Consider the following 21,466-nt stretch of genomic DNA (forward strand, 5'->3'; position numbering starts at 1 on the left):
TGGGAACCATTGACGTAGAGATAGAGAACACAGGAAATTCCTTTGCGCACTGACCTCATTAGAATATAAAATCTACGATGCTGTAGTTTATTACTTTTTGTATTCCCAGAAAACACTGAAGAATGACCAAATATTCGCTTGGTTAGTACCACCTTTCTTTTCTACCATCTTTGGGATGATTTAAGGTTTAAAAGGAGAACCTGAGGGGGCACCCGGATTTGAACCGGGGACCTCTTGATCTGCAGTCAAATGCTCTACCCCTGAGCTATACCCCCTCTGCTGGCAAGTAGGAGATTACAGCTTATTTGTAGTGTTTACTGACCAGACATTGCATTGGTCATTAACAATAGTTTGATATGTATGACCAATTGTTTCAGGTTTCCTGGGGTGATGCTAAAGAACCAAGAGAAAAGGCAATTCGCACCCAAGTGGTAGAAGGGGAGGGCGAAGTCCGGTCTGAGCTGGGCTTGAAGGTCCTGTGGGGTGTGCGATGGGATTTCTCTCCTTCAACAACAACAACCTCTTGTACCTCTGGCATCTTGGAATTCTTTAAGTCTAATTTCCATCCTCCCTGCCTGCACCCCGAGCTGCATTGGATCCCCAGCCTGTGCTTTGCACAGGAGAGGAAGTGCTTCCTTTGTCCTTCCCAAGACACCCCTGCTCTTGTACCAGACGTGCCCGCAGTATCTCCATTCTCTCCAGCATCTTCAGTCTCTTCCACTCACTTGGCTCCTTCAATCATCAACAGGTTTCCCTAGACTGGAAAATCTTCCCTTTAGCTGTTATCGCCTGTCCATTTCTTCTTTCTCACTACCAATTTTTAAGAAAGTCTGTGACTTCATTTCTCTCCTTATCAACAAGCTGTCTCCGTAGTTCTGTTACTCTCTACCTTTACTTTCTCGACTGTCAGGTATTTTTTTCCCCTTGGAGTATGTATCTTGTTTCTCCAACTAGACTGTAAGTTCCTTGAGGGCAGGGATCATGTTGCATTTCTTTTTGTATTCCCCACAGTGGCACAGTGCCTGTTTCACTATAAGCCCTGGGTGGTACCTATCAGCCAAACCTAATTAAACTCAACTGTGGCATTCCACCAAGCTTGCACCCAAGAAGCAGAATGTGGTTAGGGGAGAGCTCAGAAGTCTGGGTCGCTCCACCAATCTCAGACAGTCTCCCTGTTTATTACTCTTCCACCACTGACTGACTAGGTTCACTTTCTCACTCTCTAAAATGACTATTTCACATACGTTCTCCAGTCTCAAACCTTCTACACCTTATCTTTCCTCCTCAGAGAGTGCTGAAGAGCCGGCCTCTTCCTTGCTGGAGAAAGTCAGCATCAGTCAGGAGCAGGGTTGTGCTGATAAATGGCTAACGACTGGCTCCAGGGGACCTGATTTTTAGCATTTGCCAATTCCCATAGTGCAAATTTGCCCACCTGATAATTTCCAGTGAAGTCAACTGGCTTTAAAAATTCCTGAAAATTTAACAATTGGTTCTCACAAGCCGGTATGAGTCGAATCTAGTGCACTTCTGGGATTTACTCCCTCTTTCACCAGCTACCAACTATACACTGACAACTCCCCAAATTATGTTTCCAACCTAGACATTTCCCTGAACTTCAGAATTAACTGGATCTCCACCTGCATACTTAACATCTCCTCTTAAATGTCTACAGGGCACCTCAAACTTAGCATATTGACCTCATACTAGAATGTGAAGTCTATAAGGATAGGAGGCTGTACTTTATTACGTTCTGTTTCAGAGCTTTAAAAAGAAACTCTTGAGGGTTTTTTTGTTTTTGTTTTTGTTTTTCCTAAACTTACTCCTTTCTCAGTTCTTTATCTCAGGAAACCACATCCACCCAGATAGTGAAGACAAAAAAGAAGAGTTATTCTTTTTTTAAAAATTTATTTTATTAAAGTATAGTTGGAGAATTAAACGGAATGGGTGTCGGAGGCAGAGGTTCTGAAGTTCACGACTCCTAGAAGGGGAGGGGAATGAAAGGCTCTCGGTGAAGAAGGACTCCTCAGAGCCTTTCTCTCCTGATGACAACGTGACTCTTTCCAGAGAGCAGCAGTGACAGCTCTGGAATGTCTAAGGAGAGGAAGGGCTTAGTGACCAGAGTCTGCTGGCAGCACAGGATCCTAGGTCCAGAACCCTTCAGATCAACTTACCAATAAGTTCACTATGTAAAACAGTTAAATTTGGTTCAAATGGGGAAGAATGAGAGTTATTCCAACCTGGCAACACTCCCTACCCCCATTGGGGGTCCTTACAGGAGAGGCTCCAGGGAGTACCTTGAAAACCGTTGGAAAAATTCTCCTCATAAATGACTTGAAATGCCATGTCTGTAATATGCTACATTCAATTTTTTTACCCATTCCAATTATTTTTCTATTTTTCTGCCAATCTCATACTTTAATTAATTTAGAGCCTGAGAGCTTTGTAATATAACAAAGGAAGAAATTGAAATGTCTAATAAATAAGTAAAATAACAACATGTTTTTTGGGGGGGCCGGCGTATTAGTGTATTTCTTTAAAATAATGTCTACTATTGGCAGGAGTTGACTAGATACCTTCAACATAGAGATTCACTTGGTAAAACTATATATTGATCAATAAAAAAATAAATGAATATAGTTGATTTACAATTTTGTGTTAGTTTCAGGTGTACAGCAAAGTGATCCAGTTATACATATATTTTTATATATTTTTTCATATTCTTTTCCATTATGGTTTATTACAGGATACTGAATATAGTTCTCTGTGCTATACAGTAGGACCTTGTTGTTTATCCATTCTATATATAATAGTTTGCATCTGCTAATCCTAAACTCCCAAGCCATCCCTCCCCCGCCCCTTGGCAACCACAAGTCTGTTCTCTATGTCTGTGAGTCTGCTTCTGTTTCCTAGGTAAGTTCATTTGTGTCATATTTTAGATTCCACAAATAAGTGATATCATATGGTATTTGTCTTTCTGTTTCTGATTTTACTTAGTATGATAATCTCTAGGTCCATCCATGTTGCTGCAAATGGCATTATTTCATTCTTTTTTTATGGCTGAGTAGTATTCCATTGTAGATATGTACCACATCTTGTTTATCCAGTCATCTGTCGATGGACATTTAGGTTGTTTCCATGTCTTGGCTATTGTGAATAGTACTGCTGTGAACACGGGGGTGCATGTATCTTTTTGAATTATAGCTTTGTCCAGATATATGCCCAGGAGTGGGATTGCTGGATCATATGGCAACTCTATTTTTAGTTTTTTGAGGCACCTCCATACTGTTTTTCATAGTGGCTGCAGCAATTTACTTTCCCACCAACAGTGACTCTAAAGAAAAGCCATTCTTGATTCTGCTCCTTCCCTCATCTTTCTCAAGCCATCCAGTGTACAGGAAGGACATGGCTCCCCTGCTATGGTCAGTCTGGATGCCTGCTCTCCTCTCTAGCTCTGCTGTTCTCCCTGTGATAAGCTAAACAATGGGCCTCCAAATATGTCCACATCCCAAGGCCCTTGTGAATATGTTATCTTACATAATAAAAGGGACTTTCTAGATGTGATTAAGGGTCTTGGGTTGGGGGCATTATCCTGGATTATCTGAGTAATCAGAAGAGTCCTTATAAGAGGGAGGCAGGAGGATCAGAGTCAGAGATGGAGAGACGTGAGGATAGGAGCAGAGATCAGAAGGTGAGGAGATGCAACCTTGGCTATGAAGATGGAGGAAGGGGCCATGAGCCAAGAGATGCTGGCGGACTCTACAACCTACAAAAGTCAAGGAAACTGATTCTACTCTAAAGCCTCCAGAAGAAATGTGGGCATACCAGCACCTTGATTTTAGTCCAGTAAAATTGATTTTGGAATTCTGACCTCCAGAACTGTAAGGTAATAATACATTTGTGTTGTTTTAAGCAAATAAGTATGTGGTAATTTGTTACAGCAGCAACAGGAAACTAATACGTCACTGTAGTCTCAGACATTGCTACCATCTCTCACTTGCACTGTTGCAATAGAATCCTACCTAACCTCTCCCTCTCTCTTTTTAAAAATTTTATTGTGTCCACTTTTCTTCTTTTCCTTTATTGTGGTAAGAACACTTAACACGAGATCTACCCTCTTAACAGATTTTTAAGTGTACAATACAATGCTGTTAACTATAGGCACAATGTTCAACAGCAGCTCTCTAGAACGTATTCATGTTGTATAACTGAAACTGTATGCATTGATTAGCAACTCCCGGTTTCTCTCTCCTCATCCCTGGCAACCACCATTCTACTCTCTGCTTCTATAAGTGTGATTGTTTTAGGTACCTCATGTAAGTAGAATCATGCAGTAATTGTCCTTCTACGATTGGCTTATTTCACTTAGCATAATGTCCCCTGTTGCCGCATATTGCAAAATTTCCTTCTTTTTAAGGCTGAATAGTAGTCCATTGTATGTATTCTCTGTTTCTACTCTTCACTCCCTGTAAATCTCCCCCACAATAGCGTGAATGATGATTTCCAGTCCCTCTGCTCAAAACTGTCCAACGGCTGGCTTTTCATCCATTTGGAATAAAATCCAAACTCCTTACTTGGGCCTATAAGGCTCTCTGGCTACTTCTCCAGCTCTCTTGAATCACTCTCCCCTGTTTCATGTTCCTCCAGCTACTCTGGCCCTCCGGCCTTTGCAGTGGCCATTTCCTTTAGGTAGAATGCCTGCCCCTGACAGATGGACTGGGCAAATGGCTGTCTCTTTCATATCATTAACATCTTAACTCCAAAATCACCTGCAAAGAAAAGTTTTCCATGACTCTCCACCTTGAAATACCCCCCTGGACCTCCCTAACACACCATCTTGTTTTTCATTTTAGTCACTTCCCTTATTACTACTGGGCATTTCCTTGTTTATTCATTTGTGCATTTGTTTCTATTCTGACTCCACTAGATTTTAAACTCAGTGAGGCTGAGAACCTGTGTGTCTTTCTATTTGAAAGTATGTTCTGCACTTAGAGTGGGGCACATAGTAGTTGCTCCATAAAAAGAGAGAGGGACCACCAGGAAAGTCTCTCAGTGGAGATGTCTGTTCAGCTGGTGTTTGCATTCTTTTTAGAGAGACCAGGGGAAAGGATTCCCTATTCAGTTTTGCAAGAAGCTCTTCTCTGACTTCTTAGGTTGAAGAGATGAGTGGGATTGTGGATAAAGAATTGAACCTAGAAAAAGGCAGATTGGTACCTAAGTTCACATGTTTTCAAAATCCCACGGTTTTAGTTAGTCTTTTTAAACTCGTTATTACTAAATTCAGTATCATGTAACAAGAAGAGACTAATTTTGGATATTTTCAGAAGGAAAAATTTGGAATGGATTTAAAAAGAATTTACCAAGTTTTTGGCAGAAGAGGGGGTATAGCTCAGTGGTAGAGCATTTGACTGCAGATCAAGAGGTCCCCGGTTCAAATCCGGGTTCCCCCTAGTCTACCTTTCTGTTTTTCACAGCCACTCAGGTTAACCCCGAATAACCCAAGAGTCTGAGGTTTCTGAATCCAGGATCCAAAGAGGATCCTAGAGATCCTCTTGCACCAGGTGAATTTTTTCTCTCCGCAGAAGTCACACAGGGGTGACTCTACCATGTTTCAGCTGAATAGCCCCACTCAGTGGCAAGAAGCCTCAGCAGGCAGAAAGAAGGCTGAGACCCTTCCAGTCCCTGAGACCCTTCAAGACTTATTGGTTTAACGTTAATTACAGTTTCTTTGCCGCGGGGGGGGGGGGATGGAATGTTGGGGCGGGGCAGTATTATTTTGCCTAGTTCATACTCTGACCAGGCAGATTAGAACAGAATCCAAGTTCAGAAGGTTTATATAGTGGCGAAGTTTAACGAGACACAGCATAGATGTAAGAAGGAGGGTGAAAAGTGGACGGCTTTCTCCTTCTTTATATTAGTTCAAAGGCAGGGCTTTGGCCCGTTACACCTACAGGTGGTGAGTTTGAGGCCTGATGTCCAGGAAAGGGGTGAAATATTAGTTATTTCTCGGGTCTGGGCTTTGCACCGCACGGCAGATCTGTTTAATCGTCATGTCCAGCTTCGCGACGCGTCGCACAGTAGTGGGAGCCGTGGGGAAAAATGCATTCGAGTAGTATTCCCCCGGGGCCCCGAGGGCTGACACAACCAAATTCCGAGTTTAAAATATCACAACTGCCCCCTGTCTGAAGAAGCATGCCTCTCCCACTATCCTTTCTTTTTCCTTTTTTTGGGCAAAACTTAGTCGAGGGGCCTTGCTCCCTTCTCGTTTTCCTCCGACCCAACACTGATACCGTCAGTCACGCAGCCAATAGATATCTGTCCCCATCTTTAGGTTATGAAACTTGATGGCCTTTTATTATTTGTTCAGTGGTTCTCAAAGTGTCGTCCAGCAGCATCAGCATTCCCTGGGAACTTGTTAAAAATGCACATTCTCGGGGTCCCACTCCAGGCCAAGAGAATCAGAAACCGGGAGGTGCTTTAACAAACTCTCCAGGTAATTCTGACGCAAGCTCAAGTTTGAGAACCACTACATTAGTTTATATCAGTTTACATCCGGATGTAACTTTATTTTTGTAAATTAAATGAACTTTTGGGTCGGCATTGGCCATTTCGACGTTCTCGAGGTGCTTTCACTCTGCCGGTGGCATGAGCAATAGGGAAACACGGCATGCGCCTGTCACCGGTAATAAAGAAAGGTGAAGTTGGAGAAAGTCTGTGTCTGTGGGTTTCCTTCCCTTGACCCAGCCCCACCCAAAACTGAACAGGAACTTGGGGGAGTCTTGTCTCCTGAACCAGCTCCTGGAACTGCCTGACACCCCTGAGGCTGCCAGCGGTGACCGCAGAAGTCCTGATACCGCTGGCGTGGGTAGTGGGGACCTGTAGCTTTTGTACCTGATTTGTGCCTGTACCCACCCCCTCCTCCTGCTGAGTACAAAGTAAAGCCGAAGGCTTTCCGTTACGGTTGGAAAATGGGGAAGGAATTTTTAAGTAGCTTTTCTCTGCTTTCTTTAACGTAGAACCCAAGGTTAAAATATGAGTCAAGAATAAATTATACTAGTTACATAAGTTTAGGAAAAGACTACGAGGGGGCACCCGGATTTGAACCAGGGACCTCTTGATCTGCAGTCAAATGCTCTACCACTGAGCTATACCCCCACGCCGTTTCTGCGCTTGGATAGTGCTCTTTTGGGCGTTAAGTCAACGCTACACCAAAGGTGGAGAGTAAGGATATGGAGAAAGGAACGAAAGAGGAAAAGGGGCCAAGCAGAAAGCAGAAGGCCCCCGGATCCGGGGAACCACAGGAAAGCTACACGGCAGAGGCGCGGGGAGGGAAAACCTAACTCGGCTGCGAGGCGCTGAGTCCTGGCGGGAGGGACTGGTTCCGCCCTACAAATGTGGGAAAGGATGTTGCAGGGGAAGGCTAATGGGGGCGGAGCAGGGGCTTCCCGTTCGGTCCGCAGGTTCTCGCTGGGTACCGACGGGTACAAAGGAAGTCTCCAAATCTGGAGAATCTGATTTGGTGTTCGGGTGGGCTCAAACCCCACCCTGGAAGGGTGCGAGGTGTTTGCCCGTCTCCTGCAGCCCAGGCGCCCAGATGTGCAGCCAGATCGGCTCCGCCCCGCCGGAAGTGCCCTGGGCAAGGTCGTCTGTCCGCGCCTAGCCTCCGGGCCTATCTCTCCAGGGCTCCTTTTGCTTGGGAGCTCACCTAGGCGCGTACCCCCGGTCCCGCAGTCCTCCCCGGAACCCGCCCCCGCGCAGCCCTGGGTCGCCCGGGGAGCGCGCCTCGCCGCGCGCGCCCCTGCCCGCGCCCGCGGCGCGTCCCCGCCCCGGTACAGCCCCTCCTCCCCGCTGTGTTTATTAGGGGAAGGAGGGCGGAGGCGGAGGCCAGTTCCCTAGCTCCAGCCGCCGTCGCCGTCGCCTGTGCAGTTGCAGCCGCGGCCGTCTCCCGCCAGCTCGCTCCGGGGAAAGAGAACGTGCGCGAGCTCCGGCGTCCCCGCCCTAGCTTTTCCCGGAGCCATGAATCCCAACTGCGCCCGGTGCGGCAAGATCGTGTACCCTACGGAGAAGGTGAACTGTCTGGATAAGGTGAGACGCGGGACCCGGAGACGCGTCTTTGCAATCCCCGAGCAGTGCTCCAGATCGGGGGAGGAGAGCGGGGCTGGGTCTATGCCGCCTCATCCCCGCGATCCTGAGAGGAGGGAGGGAGGGCGGTGTCGTGGGGTGTGGGGACAGACCCCAGTCTGGAAACCAGGAGATCCGGGGCGAGGCAAGGAGTCCACGCGTGGCGGGCAGCCACTACTGGAGAAGAGTGGGCTCTGTGCCCAGGGGTTGGGAGGACGCGAGTGGAGTAGGGAAGCCAGGCCCCGGAGTGGGGGTGGGGGGAGTGAGGGAAGGTTAGGGGTGCAGCCCCGCCCCCTAGGGCCGGGAGAGTGAGAGGAGACGGCCGCTCCCTCTCCCCGCCTCGCCGAGCGCCAAGTAGGCGGAAGCGCTGGGCGCTGGGGGAGGGGGCGGCGGGGGGGGCGGGGCAGAGGTTGGGGGCCCCCGCGAAACCGTCCGCTCCGGCGGCGAATGGCCGGGCTTCCTGGCCTGGAGACTGGAGGGCGGGGGCTATCAGTCGGCGAGTGTTGCATCTGGTGAACTGGCCTTCGGATAAGGCCCCAAGCCTCACTGCGAGACCCCTTTTTTGCACGACCTGCAGTCCTCTTGGTGGGTCAGCGGTTAATGGCCTAGCAGACGTCCTCCGTAGCTTCCCAGCCCCCACCTCAAATTGGAGGCCAACTCCCAGTGCTGGTCCGCCCAGCCGGACCGGGGCGGGGTCGCGTGCTGGAGTAGTAGGGTGGGTGGGGGTCGCTTCACAGAAATCTGAAATTGTGCTCAGAGGCTGAGTCCAGCTTGTAGAACAAAGAGCTAACTTTTCAAAGCAGGTTTCCCCAGTGGAGGGTGGGGTTGGCTGAGTTCAGGGGAAGCCAAGAAAAGGGGGAGGTGTTAGGGGGAAGGGAAGGTGGCCTTCTGGAAATTCACTGTCCCCTGGGGGCCCTTACGCGTCTTCCTCCTCCCCCCCCCCCCCAATCATGCTGGACTCGTTCATCTGGTTGCCATTATACTTTTGGAGGGGGGCGGAGAGTAGAACTGGGTATTTCCGGCAGTTTGGGGTAGGATCCTGGCCTCTTTTAATCTCCCGAAGATCCTAAGGCAAAATCCACCTCCTCTCTGCATCCCCTCCCCAGTCTGGAGGAGAAGCCTGTGTGATTTTGTCCCCCTCCTCATCGTGCCTGTCATCTACCTCCTAAAGCTGGCTCCAAGTCCAAAGATTCCCTCCTTCCCGTCTGGAGTGGCAGGGGCTGGGGGGCATGGGATGGAAGAGGGGTGCAGAGCCCACCTGGAGCCAGGTTTTGTTTGGGAAAGGGTAGTTCGTTGGATACTTTTGTCTTTCCCCTCCACCTTGGGGTTGGTGCTTCCTCAGTGACCTTTGGTCTCTGAGTCAGGGTGAGGGGGTGGGGTTTCCAAGGTTCTGAGGTACATTTGAAATTGCTCTTGGAGGAAAGAGGCATATGGGGCTGCTGCTGTTTCACTGTCCTGGGCCTGGCTGGGCAGGTGGAGAGGAAGGCCATGTTATGGGTACAAGGGATGTGGGTACTGACCTTCCCGATGACCATGCCGGAAGGCAGGATTTGAGCTTGGAGGCAGGAGCTGAGAGCTCTCTGTCCTTACACACTGGGGTTTTTGCCCTTCCCCGGTGATAGGGATTTTGGTCTCTGCATCTTGAGTTCCCTGGGCCTTCCTTCTTCTGCACGGTCATGAACTGGGAAGAGGCTGTGGCCACTTTCCACCCACGTAAGGCAGAAGCAATATATGATGGAGGGATTGCTAGCCTGGGAGTTGGGAGACTTGGTCCTAGTTCCAGGTCTGCTCCTGCCAGCTCTACGAATGGCTCTAGGCCTCAGTATTCACCGTCTATCAAATGGGTATGGTAATGTCTTTTCCTTGAAGGTGGGGAAGTGCACTAAAGTGCCCGGAAGGGGATGTGGTATAGGCTGTGCTCTCCCTACCTTGCTGGGGTACTCTCTCCAGCCCCATACCTTTGGAGTCAGAGGGGAGTGGTGCAGGGATCCTTCAAGGTGCCCTCCCCAGCTGTTCTCTTGCCCTCGCAGAAAGAGGACATTCAGGTGGAGGTTGCCCTGGGAAGTGAGAGTTCGTGATTCCTCTCTCTTTTTAGAACTCTCCTTACAGGAGGTGGCCCTGGGGAGACCTCACCCCTGCACTGAGCAGGAGGCCTGGAATATCCAGGTATCAGACCTGTTCCTCCCAACCCCCTTCAGGTAGTAAGGGCAGGCACTTGGAATGGGGACCTGGTGCCTGGAGGACTGAGACCTGAGGGGGAACCTTCGGTCGCATAGATACAGTTGCTAACCAACTTCCCAAGGCTTCCCATTTATAACAGGAGAGAGTCAAATTAGACTCGCCTGTTTCACTGCAATTTCCCTACGACACAACATGACCCAGAGCAAAAGCTACGTCCTTGGTGTTAGCCTTTTCTCCTCCCTGAGCCTTATCTCCCAAAGGCTTAGCTGGGTTAAAGGCTGTGTCCCCTATGATGGCCACCCTGCCCTCAACCTGCCGTACCCAGTGTGCTCTGTGTGCTGAATAAATATGTGTTGCTGGTGTTTGAGGTTGAGATTCACTTCCCCAAGGACTTATGGGATCAGAGTTGGGGGAGAAACAGGGTGACGTCACTCATTCATTCAACAAATATTTATTGAGCATCTACTTTGTGCCAGGCACTCTCAGGGGCTGCTGCAGGGCCTTTGGGGAGGGAGAGGGGCTGTGTCTCACAACGTCCTCTACATTTTGAGGGAGGTGGAGTTTTGTCCTAGACCCTGTGAGGAAGCAGTCGTATCTGGGGACCTGCATTGTCAAGAGTCTTGCCATGTCCCTCTCCCCTGGCTTGCTTTCGCCGGCCTCCTGAACACAGGTGGAGGCAGTTCCCCGGACTCCCCCATTGGGAGAGCTCTCTGCCTCTGGCTGTCTGAACCACCTTCCTCTCAGCCCCCACAGGGGGCAGCAAGGTAGAAGGAAGCTGGGCTGGACACAAAAAAGGAGAAAAGGCCTTGCAGCCCTGGTGCCTCATTTCCTAGCTGAGAGCACCCCACGATCATCCCGTGACCATCCATTCATAACAGCTACGACTCACTGGAATGTGCCAGGCTCCATCTTCGTCTTCGCAGGAGCCTCACAAAGCAGATGTGATCGCTCCTGTAGATTAAGAACCCCACAATCAGAGGCTCAGACAGGTCATGCGGCTCACTCCCCTTTCCGCCAGAGCAGGAATTCACATCTAAAGTTCTTCTTGCTCAGCTCTTCTGCCTGTTGTGTTTGCAAAAAGTACTTTTATTTACACTATCTCGTTAATAGTGGTCCCTCCCCTTCCTGACCCTGGCCTGAGGAATGCTCTGGGCCTGGGCTCTTGAACCAGGAATAACACTCCCTGGGAATCTGTGGTGGTGCAGCCACGGTCTATGCCTTTAAGCCAGCCTCCCAGGTGGCCAACTGAGCTAGGCTGGTGACCTGGCCCGGGTGGGGCTAGGGTTGCCCCTGGAGGAGTGAGAAACTGTAACCCTGGGTGACAGGAAGGGAGGGAGAGAGGTCTCATACTCCAACCCTGAGTCATAGGCAGCCTGGGTGCAGAGGGCAAGATACCAGGCTGCAGGCACAGCGACCCGAAGTTCACCGCATCCCCCTCACCCAGAGCTGTGGGCAGCCGCTTCTGCCACCTCCACGGTGATTCCAGAGGGACAGGGCTGGCACAAGCCTCACCCAAGTGCGGGGGATCTTGCTTCTGTCCCGTCAGCCTCTGTTTGCCTTTCTGTGGAGCTGGTTGCAGCTTTGGAGCTGCAGGCAAGGGAGAGTTGAGGGTGATGCTGGAGCCTAGGGGATGGGCTGAGAGGCTTCTAACAGGCACCAGAGGTCTGGTTTTTGGTGAATAGGGAAACAGTGGACTTCCGGGGCAGCAGGGAGGATTCGAGTTGCATGCCTAGAGGTAACTTTGCTCCCTGAGTCCCGGGAATCCTTCTCTGAAATCTTCTTACCTGTGGCCTCTAAGAAAGAGGGGACTCTTGAACTTCTCTGGTGGTCCAGTGATTAAGCCTCTGTGCTTCCAAGGCAGGGGGCGTGGGTTCGATCCCTGGTCAGGGAACTAAGATTCCCACGTGCCGCATGGTGCGGCCAAAAAATACAAAAAAGATTAAAAAAAAAGAAATTGAAAAGAAAGAGGGGACTCTTGCTCTGAGACAGGGCTCGTGGGGCAGGGGAAAGGGGCAGACAGAGGCTCATTGTGGGGTTGTATTGACTTATTTCCCTGTGTCCTTCACCAGACCCAACTGAGACAGGGATGGGGTTTTTTCATTTGGGGTCCCCTCAGGGTTCCCGGCCCAGGCTTGGCCCAAAGGGGCTGTTGAATGACTTGTCATTTTCTGCCCCTGCTCCCCTCGCTTTCCTACCCCAAAAGGACACAGTGGCAGGAGCTGCTGGATTTTCTTGAACCTTGGAGCCCTCCTCCAGAGAGGGGAGGGAAGTGACGAGAAGCAGCTAGTGGTGCCAGGCTTGGCGCCTGTGTCGTCTCCTCCCAGCACCTCTTTGGGACCGGGAGTTTTAGCTCCTCTTTACAGATGCAGAGACCGAGTTCCGTAGTTACCCTGAAGGTACTCAGTCCACTCTTGTTTTCATTTTTCTGTTACTGGACCCCCCGTAAGAGAACAGATGACCACTGCCTCAGCCTCTAACGTGTGTAGCCGCGAGCAAGGGTGGTGGGGGTGAGGTGGGGAGGAGCTACCGATGGAAATGGGCACCGTTCCCTTGTACAGGGCTCCCCTTCCTCCCAGTGGCAGCTGGCGGGTGTGTGTGTGTGTGTGTGTGTGTCTTGTGGAACCCCCGGATTGGCTGTTGGCCTTTTACCCCAGCCTGGCCAGTATACTCTGCCCCCTTCCCAAGGGGCTTGGCTCCAGGGTGGGGACCTGGCTGTCTGCTAGGGTGGAAGTGTCTGTGTCTCTCTCCTTCTCTCCCCCAAGTCAATCAGGGGGCAGCTTCGGAGGTCCCCAGGCCTAGGACAGTGCGGATTCCTGCCTACATGTGTGTGAAAGTGGGTCATGGTCTGGATTGCAGAAAATGTTTTTCCTGGCAGGCCCCTGCGGGGGTAGGGGCCCAGGCAGGGGCATGTGCAGCTAAGCAGGCGGAGGCCAGCAGACTGGGTGGTGACAGGGCTGGGGCACTCTGCCAGCGCCTCCCAGGCATTGGGGGAGGGAGAGGGGCTTTCACTTCGAGGGCTGGTGGGGGCAGGGACTACCCCGTTTTAGCTTTCCGGTGGGTTGTCTGTGCTGGGGTTTTGCACCGGGAGGAGTGTGGGCTGGACTCAGGGATAGGCCCCGGTTGGGGTGGAGGCCCAGCTTACAACAGCCATCCCTTGCTTCCAGATTTCCCGCTGACCTTCTTCCCAAAGAGCAGTTCTCCTGTCACTTTGTTTACTGTTCCACCACTGGAGAGTCCTTTGGGTCTCCTTGATGGGGAAAGTACCCTGTTAGAAGGTGATTACCCCCCAGATTACCCCGTCGTCTCTGGTTGAAGTGGTCCAGGGTGAGGGAGGTGGTATGCCAACGTCTCAGCTTCCTTTTTTCTGTCCCCTTCTCCAAAGTGTCCTAGAAGCACGCCTTGGTTGGGAAACACATTTTGCAAAGCACCTCCTTGGGGAAATTTCCTGACAGGTGGCCAAGAGCCGGGCGTGTGCTGGGCACCTCGAAAGCCTCCCTGTGCCCTTCCCTGGCTTCTGGCTTCTTTCTTTGAGGGGTCAGGAGTGTCTCCCTTGGCTGCTGGGAAATGGGGCAGGGACGGGCCAGCTGGGTCACCCCAGCAGCCCGGATTCTGGGGTCCTGGAAGCTGGACTCCTGGTGGGTGCTGATCCGGGGGCCTCGTCCTGGGCTGCCAGGGACGGACTTCTCTCATTTGCTTGGGTTTGCGTGAGCATCGGCGTTTCTCAGGACGGGGTCACCTCTGTGGCATCAGTTCCCCTGCCCTCATGGTCTTTGACTCTCTTCCCCTCCCTCAGCCACCCTGGATGGATCCTTGTTCCGTTCTGGGTCCCTGGGCTTCACTGGAGTCTTCCCTGCCGCGCATTCTCACTCACACGCATTGTAGGTGTGGTTGGGCACGGCAGAGCCCCACCTGCACCCCAAGACACACCCACCTCCCGCCGAGCCGCCGAGCCCCCTCGGCTGAGGGTCGTCTCTGCCGCGCCCAGCACCTGACACTCGAGTATGTAGGGGTGCCAGGTGCTACGCTGAGGGCTTTGTAGGTGATTTCTCATTTAAACCTCAACGATCCCAAGAGAGATGGGTATTATGATTTCCATTCTACAGACGCAGAAGTGGCTCAGAGGTGTAGGTCCTGACCAAGGTCACACAGCTAGTCAGGGCGGGGCTTTGATGTCCACTACTGGGGGGGGGTCCACCTCCAAGCAGAGGAGGGCGGTGCCTCAGAGGAAGACCAGCTGAGGGATGGGGGAAGGGTGTGGGTGTGGTGGCTAGATCCCGGGGTGGTGCCAGTCTAGCCCCCAGGCTAGAGCCTGGGGCACCCACCCCCAGTCTGGGCAGGGGTCGCTCAGGAAGGGGAGGCAGTGGGGCTGGCGCATTGCCCAGGTCCAGGTGTGTCTGGAGGCCCAGGTGTGTCTGGAGGCCCTGGTGTGGGAGCTAGGAGGGACTGGGTGCATGGGGGCTGGGCCCTCCTCCTCTGTCAAGGCTGAGGAGCTGCCCCTCACGTTCAGCACCGGCTTCTTAGCAACCCTGGCGCAGCTTTGCATAAGCAATGAGGCTTCTCCTGCTCCGTCAGAGGGAGTGGTCTGGGGGAGGTGGAGCAGACCTTCTGGGGGCTGCTCGCGACTGTTATAACTGGCCTCTTCCCCACTCAACCTTGTGTCTGCCCTTCTCCCCCTCCGGATAGCTCCAATGGGACAGGGGAGGGTGGTGTCATCAGCTGCCAGAGCCTGTGACCTGAGATGGCCCCGGCTCACCTGGGGTGTGTCTGTGTTCCAGTCCCCGGATGGAGAGCTCCTTCCTGGGGCCCGAGCCCCCTTCCTGAATCCTGGTGTCTGACGGGTGTCCTCCCTCTGCCTCTGTCCCCAGTTCTGGCATAAAGCATGCTTCCACTGCGAGACCTGCAAGATGACACTCAACATGAAGAACTACAAGGGCTATGAGAAGAAGCCCTACTGCAACGCGTGAGTCCTGCCTTGGGCAGGGGCTGGGCGGGCACTTGGCTCCCTCCTAGCGCTTCCTTCCATTCTGATACCCACAAGATGACATGGCCCAGCATTTCCACGCTCTGCCTCATGTGTTTTAACCATATTGAGTCCTCCTCACCACAGCTGGATGAAGTCAGGGCTGTTAATATGCCCATTTTACAGCGAAGGAAACTGAAGCTTGAGGAAGGGAAGGGGCTTTCCCAAGATGAATGACTAGTGACAGGCCAGTTCAAACCCCGTAGGGCAAGCTTGTTCTTTCCACCGCACTCTGCTGTGAGAGAGGGATCCAGCGTGGGCTTTCAAGAAAAAGTCCTGTTTCTGCCCAGTTGTGTTCTCCACTTCGCCTTCCACATTTCTTTCCCCATGACAGCACCTGACTGTTTCCTCTCCCCTGCCCCCTACCAGACGGTCTGGGCACAAGGCCTGGGGGCTCCTGGCTACGGCCCTTCCCAGTAGTCATTTCTTGAGAAGTGGGGGCAGCATGAAGGGAGCGGCCTGGCCCCAGGCAGATCTATTCCCTGCCTGGTGGGAGGTGGAGACCTTCATGTCTTTTCCAGTGGAGTTTGCTCTGGTCTGCTGTGGGGAGGTGGGTAGAGGTGGGGTCCCCCATTCCAGGGGGATACCCCCCTCCCACCCCATGCAGTTTCAGGTTGATTGCATTCAGGTCAGGGCTCATGTAGGACCTCACAGCCACGCTACTAGGTGGGGCTTCAGAAGGTCAAGTCACTGCAAGTAGGCGGCAAGATCAGTGTTCAAAAAAATTCAGGATCTGACTTGAGTCCTTTTTTTTTTTCTTTTTAAATTCTCAGTCTGGAGGCTTTCTGCAGCTGAAGTTCACCTGGGAGGGGAACGTTGGGGCCTTAAACCCCTGTGAAAGGCTGTCTTCCCCCTTACTGCCCTCCCCTCCCCTGCACATACCACAGCCTCTTCTCCTTGGGGTTGGAGCATTCATCAGGCGCTTACTGCCTGCCCTGCCGGCTGCTAGATGCCAACCTGTGCCAGGTGCTGGGAAAACAGATTTTCTGATAAAATCTCAAGCCCAAGAAGCACCATGAATCACCTCCCTTCTGGGAGGGATTGGGGGCACTGGGAAGACTGCCTGGGGTAGAAGGAGGGTCACAGCTCTGTCCTGCCTCCTCCTTCAGCTGCCCCTTCTCCTCTATTAGCTTCCACTGGTCTTCTTCCCCATACCGACCTCTCCCACCCCCCCCCCCCCCAAGGGAAATGGGACATTCTTCAAATTCTTAAAGGCTCACACAAGCCCTGATTCTCTGCAACTTCCTCCCTCTGTTGGGGAGTAGGGTGGGGTTCAGCCAAGCCAGAGGCTGGGGCAGTTAACCCCTTGATTGCTGGCCCACTTCAGGCTAGATTCTGGGCACCTAGGCTCCTTTGGGGGCAGCTTCTGCGCCTCGGCCCCTCCAGGCAGAAGTCTGGCTGAGCCCGGAGCCCCGTGGATGGCAGGGACTAAGGCTTCTTCATGTCTCTTCCTAAGACTCCGGTAGCCTAGAATGCAGCAAGCGCTGGGAGTTGGAGAAAGAAATCAGAGGCTTGTCCTTGTTTTCTCTGCCTGTTCGCAGTCTAGTGCCAAAGTCCCAGCTTACGTTTCTCACCCTCTTCTAGGGAGGCTGCAGCAAGTAGGGGTGGGTAGCTCCTGCAGGGGTTGGGGGGCTCCAGGGAAGGCAGAAGATGAAACACCCCTCCTGGGATACTGCTTCCAACCTGCCGAGGGTGAGATTCCCCCGTCTCTCTCCTGGCCTCCAGCCAGAGAAGCAGGTTGACCCCTGTCCATTCCCTGAGCCTTTACAGCCCTTATTCTTCCACGCCTAGCTGACCTTTGGCCCAGCTGGGATGTTACCTGGGAAGGACCCTGGATGAGGGGCCGCACACTCGGGGGATTTGTGGCCCAGCTGTGTTTCACCCGCGCTGTGGTAGCACCTGGCCCGAGGCAGCCACACTCCCTCAGCTGGAGTCTGCTGAGCTGCAGGTCCTTACCAGCGAGCCAGACGTGGGGATGCCGGGATAACCCAGAGGCAGGCCCGGCTTGCTCGGGGCACCCTCCGGACCTGTCGGGGCCTCAGTTTTCCCGTGGTTAAAAATTCCTACCCAGGGATGCTGGAGCCTAGACCGAAAAGTTTTGCGCACCTGCGACGTGCCAGGCACGGGTGTCGAGTGTTCACTCTCATCCCTTCCTGTTTTCTTCCTGCCTTTGGCTCCATCCCCCAGTGACATTCCAGTTCCTGAATCCTGGGGTTTCCAGGATAAGGCCAGCCTGGCCTTGCTTTGTGAAGCTCAGGCCTGGCTTTTCAGCACGTCCCGCTCAAGACCCAGAGGGACAGGTGATCGCTCCCGGCCCCCCGGCCCCCAGCCCTTTGCCAGGGAGTTGAGCCCACCCAGGGAGGGAGCGTGAAAGTTTGGTGTGCAGGGGGACCTCTACGTTCTGCCGATCTCTGGTTAGTCCCTGAGCCAGAGTCTTGCAGGAAGGGTGGGCAAGAGAAAGAAGAAAGCTGTCTGTCTCTCTCCAGTGGCTTCTCAAGATTGAGATTTAAGTTCTGGAGAGTGACTGAACGCAGCAAAAAGGCCTCTTCTATTTCTCTCTTTGCACCAGACTTACCTGGGGTGAGGCCGGGGAGAGAACATAGGCCAGAGCCCACAGCCAGCCTTCTGGGTGGTAGTGGACCCCCAAGGACGTGCATTTACACACGTGCCTGTGTATATCCAGACACACACGCTGCTGCCAGCTGTGGGGCCAGGGAGAAACGCCAGGATGTCGGACTGTATAGGCTGCGTTTGTGTTCACACTTCCCAGGCCACAGGCACTCAGCCTTGCTATGACAAGGTAGAGGGGAGCGTGCCTGCATTTGCATAATAGCCAGCAGTGGAAGAACACGCTGTTAATCGAATTCTCTCTTGAAGCTTCTGGGTAGGTGGGGTGAGCCTATTCCAGTTGTTATAGGAATATTTATGCCCTCATTTATGCCCTCGATGATTTGTTTTGTAAACTATTCTTTCTGAAAGTGGGGCAGATGGGTCCACATACAAACCTGGTCCTTTGTCTCCATGCAAATAGTTGAGGAGCCCGGAGGACAGGGGGATTGGGGGGGCGGTCAGGGGGACACGTGCCTGTTCCTTTCTCCTTGGGGGCCATGAGTCTGTAAAGGCTGCAGACCTGAGGCAGAGTTGCAGGCCAGGGGAACCAGCTTTTGGGGTGTCAAGTAGGGGGTGGACATGGGCTGGGGAAGAACGGGGGGGATGCTCAATTGTACCTTTCCCCTCCTCACTGACTGCAGTGGTAGGGGTCTGTCCTTCAGTTGCCTTGAGCTGTGGGCTGAGGGGCTGAGGAGGGTGGAGGTGTCCCTGGTTCTGGGGAACAAGGGACTGTGGTCCTACTCCTTCCCCAGGCCTCAGAGAGTGGGGTGGGGCCTGTGCTGGTGGGGCTTGAAGTATCTCTGGGTTCTAGCAAACTGTCTTGAATCCTAGCTGCTCTTAGGGGATGGGGCAGCGGTGGGCAAATCCAGGAATAGGGACTGGGGCTTTCCCACCTCCCCAGAGTTCTCTGCCTCTGGCTGGGAACAATGGGATCAGATGTCTTGGGGAGCTGGGGGTAGCACCAGGAGAGGGAGTGGGATGGGTGTGTGTGCTATGTTTGGGAGCGGGGAGTCCAAAGGGGTATCCACAGCGAGCAGTGTGGCCTCTAGGCAGCCCCTACCTACCTCCTCTCACCCCCAAATCCTTATACTCAGATGTCAGGGCCTCAAGGAACCTCAGGGATCACTGTGCTTCCTAACAGCCCATTTTATAGATGAGGAAACTGAGGCGCAGTGTTTCCATGCCTTTCCTGACTTGGCAGAATCATTTCTCTTTGTGTATTGCCATTTTTCGTTTTGTCTACGACCACTGAGGGCTGGTAAGTTCTTCTTCATGTCTAGCCTTGATCTTTTCGGCTGCTCATTTTTTTCCCTCTGGTCAAACAATGCCTCCTTGTTGCTTCCTATCCCCACCGTTTCAGCCCCTTTGGCCTGGGGAACTGGTGAGAAACTGGGTAAGAAGGGAGCCCTCCCTGCCCGCCTGCCCGTGGGCAGTGTTCCCAGCAGGGGAATCAGCAGCTCCTTCCAGAGGCAGGATGTAGGGACTGTGGGTTTTTTTCCCCCCCTTTTGGTGAAACCAAAGGCTCCTTGTTGCTTTTGTTGATGTATTTTTGTTCCTCCTTGAACAAAAAGCTGTGGTTTTTGAAGGGATCCAAGGCTGGAAGAGGCAAGGTTGCCTGTAGAAAGGGGGAGCTGGGCTTCCAGGATATCTGGTCTGTTCTTGTTCTGCCTCTGGAACACAGCTGATGGCGGGACTGGGAGTGGGGCTTCCTACGAGTGATCTCTGTCCCCAGTAAGCCCATAGCAGGAGCCCTGCAGTTTCTCAGCATCCTCCCTGTCCTCATCGTCCCTCCAAGCAGGAAGGTGACTCAGAGGTCCTCTGGGGCAAGCCCCCCTTCTCCTGCATCCCCACAGGTCATGTCTGGACTCTTGAGACACCTGCTTTAGAAGTGTCTTAAGGAGTAGGTGGCTTCTGACTGGGGGTGGTGAGAGACCCCAGAGGGTTCTCTCATAATAGCCAAGCTTGGAAACTGGTTGGGTTTAGAAGAGGAAGTTCTCTACCCACCCAACCAAGCATATCTTTCCGCAGAGCTGGGAGTGGGCAGGCGTTCACCTGGCAGGGAGGGATGTCAGCCTGTGCTTAGCTGGCTGGGCAGGTGTGGTATAGGGGAGAGTGCATTGGGCCAGATCTCTGTCCTGAGTTTCTTTCTTCTGAAACACTGAGCCTCAGTTTTCTTTATCTGTAAAATGGGCACAGTGATAACGCCTGCCCTTTTTAGCCCAAAGCCCTGTGGCAGGTTTCAGGAGAGAATGTGCACAGGATACAGTGTATCCAGAAGTCACTTTATGTGACTCAGTTTTCCTAGAGGCCTGGGCTGCTGCCAGCAGCTGCCTGATTGTCCTGCCCCCCAGGCTTCCTGTCCTAGTGGGCTCTCTCCATGCCTCTCTCTTTCCCAGAGCAGCTGATCCTGCCATTGAGGGTGGGGAGGGGCATCGGCAGAGGGCCCACCGCTTGGCATGGTTAACAAGGGGCCGGGTGCAGGCTGGCCCACAGAAGGGACAAAGAACAGCTGTGCCCTGGACCCGGCTCCAGGCCAGGGTTGGGACACCCAGTTCTCCCCACCCTGGTCCCTCGTTCCCTCACCGTGGCCCAGTCTGTTGGTGGGGCTGGGGTTCCAGTGGGGTCACTAGCTGGGGGGGGGACCCCTCTTCTGCCTTTGCGTCTGCATTGGGATACGCATATATCCATTCATCTCAACTGGGATCTGAGGGTAATGGGTTGGGGGGGCACTTCAACCTGAGGATAGAGAGGGAGGGAAAAGGTAGAATTCCCAGCAGTTGTTTCTGGAAGGAGGTCAAATCGATTGTAGCCCTCTTGGAAGGCAGTCATGTGGATGGGGGAGGGGCACAGCACTGGCGTTCTGGTATAACCTCCCTTCTAAAAACAAACCCGTGGCACCTGTCTTCCTCACCTAAATTGTCTACAAGGATCCTGCAGACACAGCCTCCTAGTTTTGCCTTCGTGGGTTCCTCTGCAGTTGAGGACCCTGGCTGTCTGTGTCTCTTCCCCCACCCCCATAGACTCTCTCTGTCTGCCGGCTCTCACCGCTCTCCTGCCTTGAGCCGAGGATGAGGTTGCCATGGGAACCCGAAGCTCAGTGAGCAGGGGACAGGAAAGGCAGAGTTGTCTCGCCAGGGCTGGGGGCTGTGGGTAGGGGACAGGGTTGACCCAGCAGGAGGAATATAGCCCGTGCTCATGGCTGCCTGCATTTTTTGGCCTGGGGTTGGGGTTTAGGAGGCAAGGGTAAGAGACTGGAGGCTCCAGAGCCCCTCTTTAATCTATTTTAATCTGATGCAGGCTTAAAATCCCCCTCCTCCTCCCACCAGATTAAGCTGAGTCGACGACATCTAGGCTGGTCCCCCCCTTCCCTTCTGATGGGATTAGTGTTCTGGCTGTGGGGGGGCTGAGATCTGGGGGTCATGATGGCTCCAAAGAGAGGATGAAAGACCCGCCAGCCCCATCCAGAGGCACCCACTGCATGTTGGGGGGTCTCCTGAGACCCTTCTGGTGGCGTGTAGGAGGTATACAAACGTGGAC

The 21,466-nt window shown here is 52.9% G+C and overlaps 1 protein-coding gene and 3 non-coding genes across 4 annotated transcripts in view; 2 read left to right on the top strand and 2 right to left on the bottom strand.

The window, feature by feature from the left end:
• Window positions 1–203: 203 nt before the first annotated feature.
• Window positions 204–275, bottom strand: TRNAC-GCA. The gene has a single exon. It is a non-coding gene; the product is annotated as a tRNA-Cys (tRNA).
• A 5,100-nt stretch (window positions 276–5,375) lies between these two features.
• TRNAC-GCA lies at window positions 5,376–5,447 on the top strand. The gene has a single exon. It is a non-coding gene; the product is annotated as a tRNA-Cys (tRNA).
• Window positions 5,448–7,080: 1,633 nt separating this feature from the next.
• Window positions 7,081–7,152, bottom strand: TRNAC-GCA. Its single transcript has one exon. It is a non-coding gene; the product is annotated as a tRNA-Cys (tRNA).
• Window positions 7,153–7,839: 687 nt separating this feature from the next.
• LASP1 (LIM and SH3 protein 1) overlaps window positions 7,840–21,466 on the top strand; it is a 40,170-nt gene continuing 26,543 nt past the window's right edge. The window contains exons 1-2 of the mRNA XM_036836774.1: window positions 7,840–8,082; window positions 15,165–15,259. Of these exons, the coding sequence (XP_036692669.1) occupies window positions 8,014–8,082; window positions 15,165–15,259 (164 nt within the window). The 5' untranslated portion in view covers window positions 7,840–8,013. The remainder of the gene's footprint in view (window positions 8,083–15,164; window positions 15,260–21,466) is intronic.

This window comes from Balaenoptera musculus, chromosome 20, assembly GCF_009873245.2.
Source record: "Balaenoptera musculus isolate JJ_BM4_2016_0621 chromosome 20, mBalMus1.pri.v3, whole genome shotgun sequence".
Lineage (NCBI taxonomy): Eukaryota > Metazoa > Chordata > Mammalia > Artiodactyla > Balaenopteridae > Balaenoptera > Balaenoptera musculus.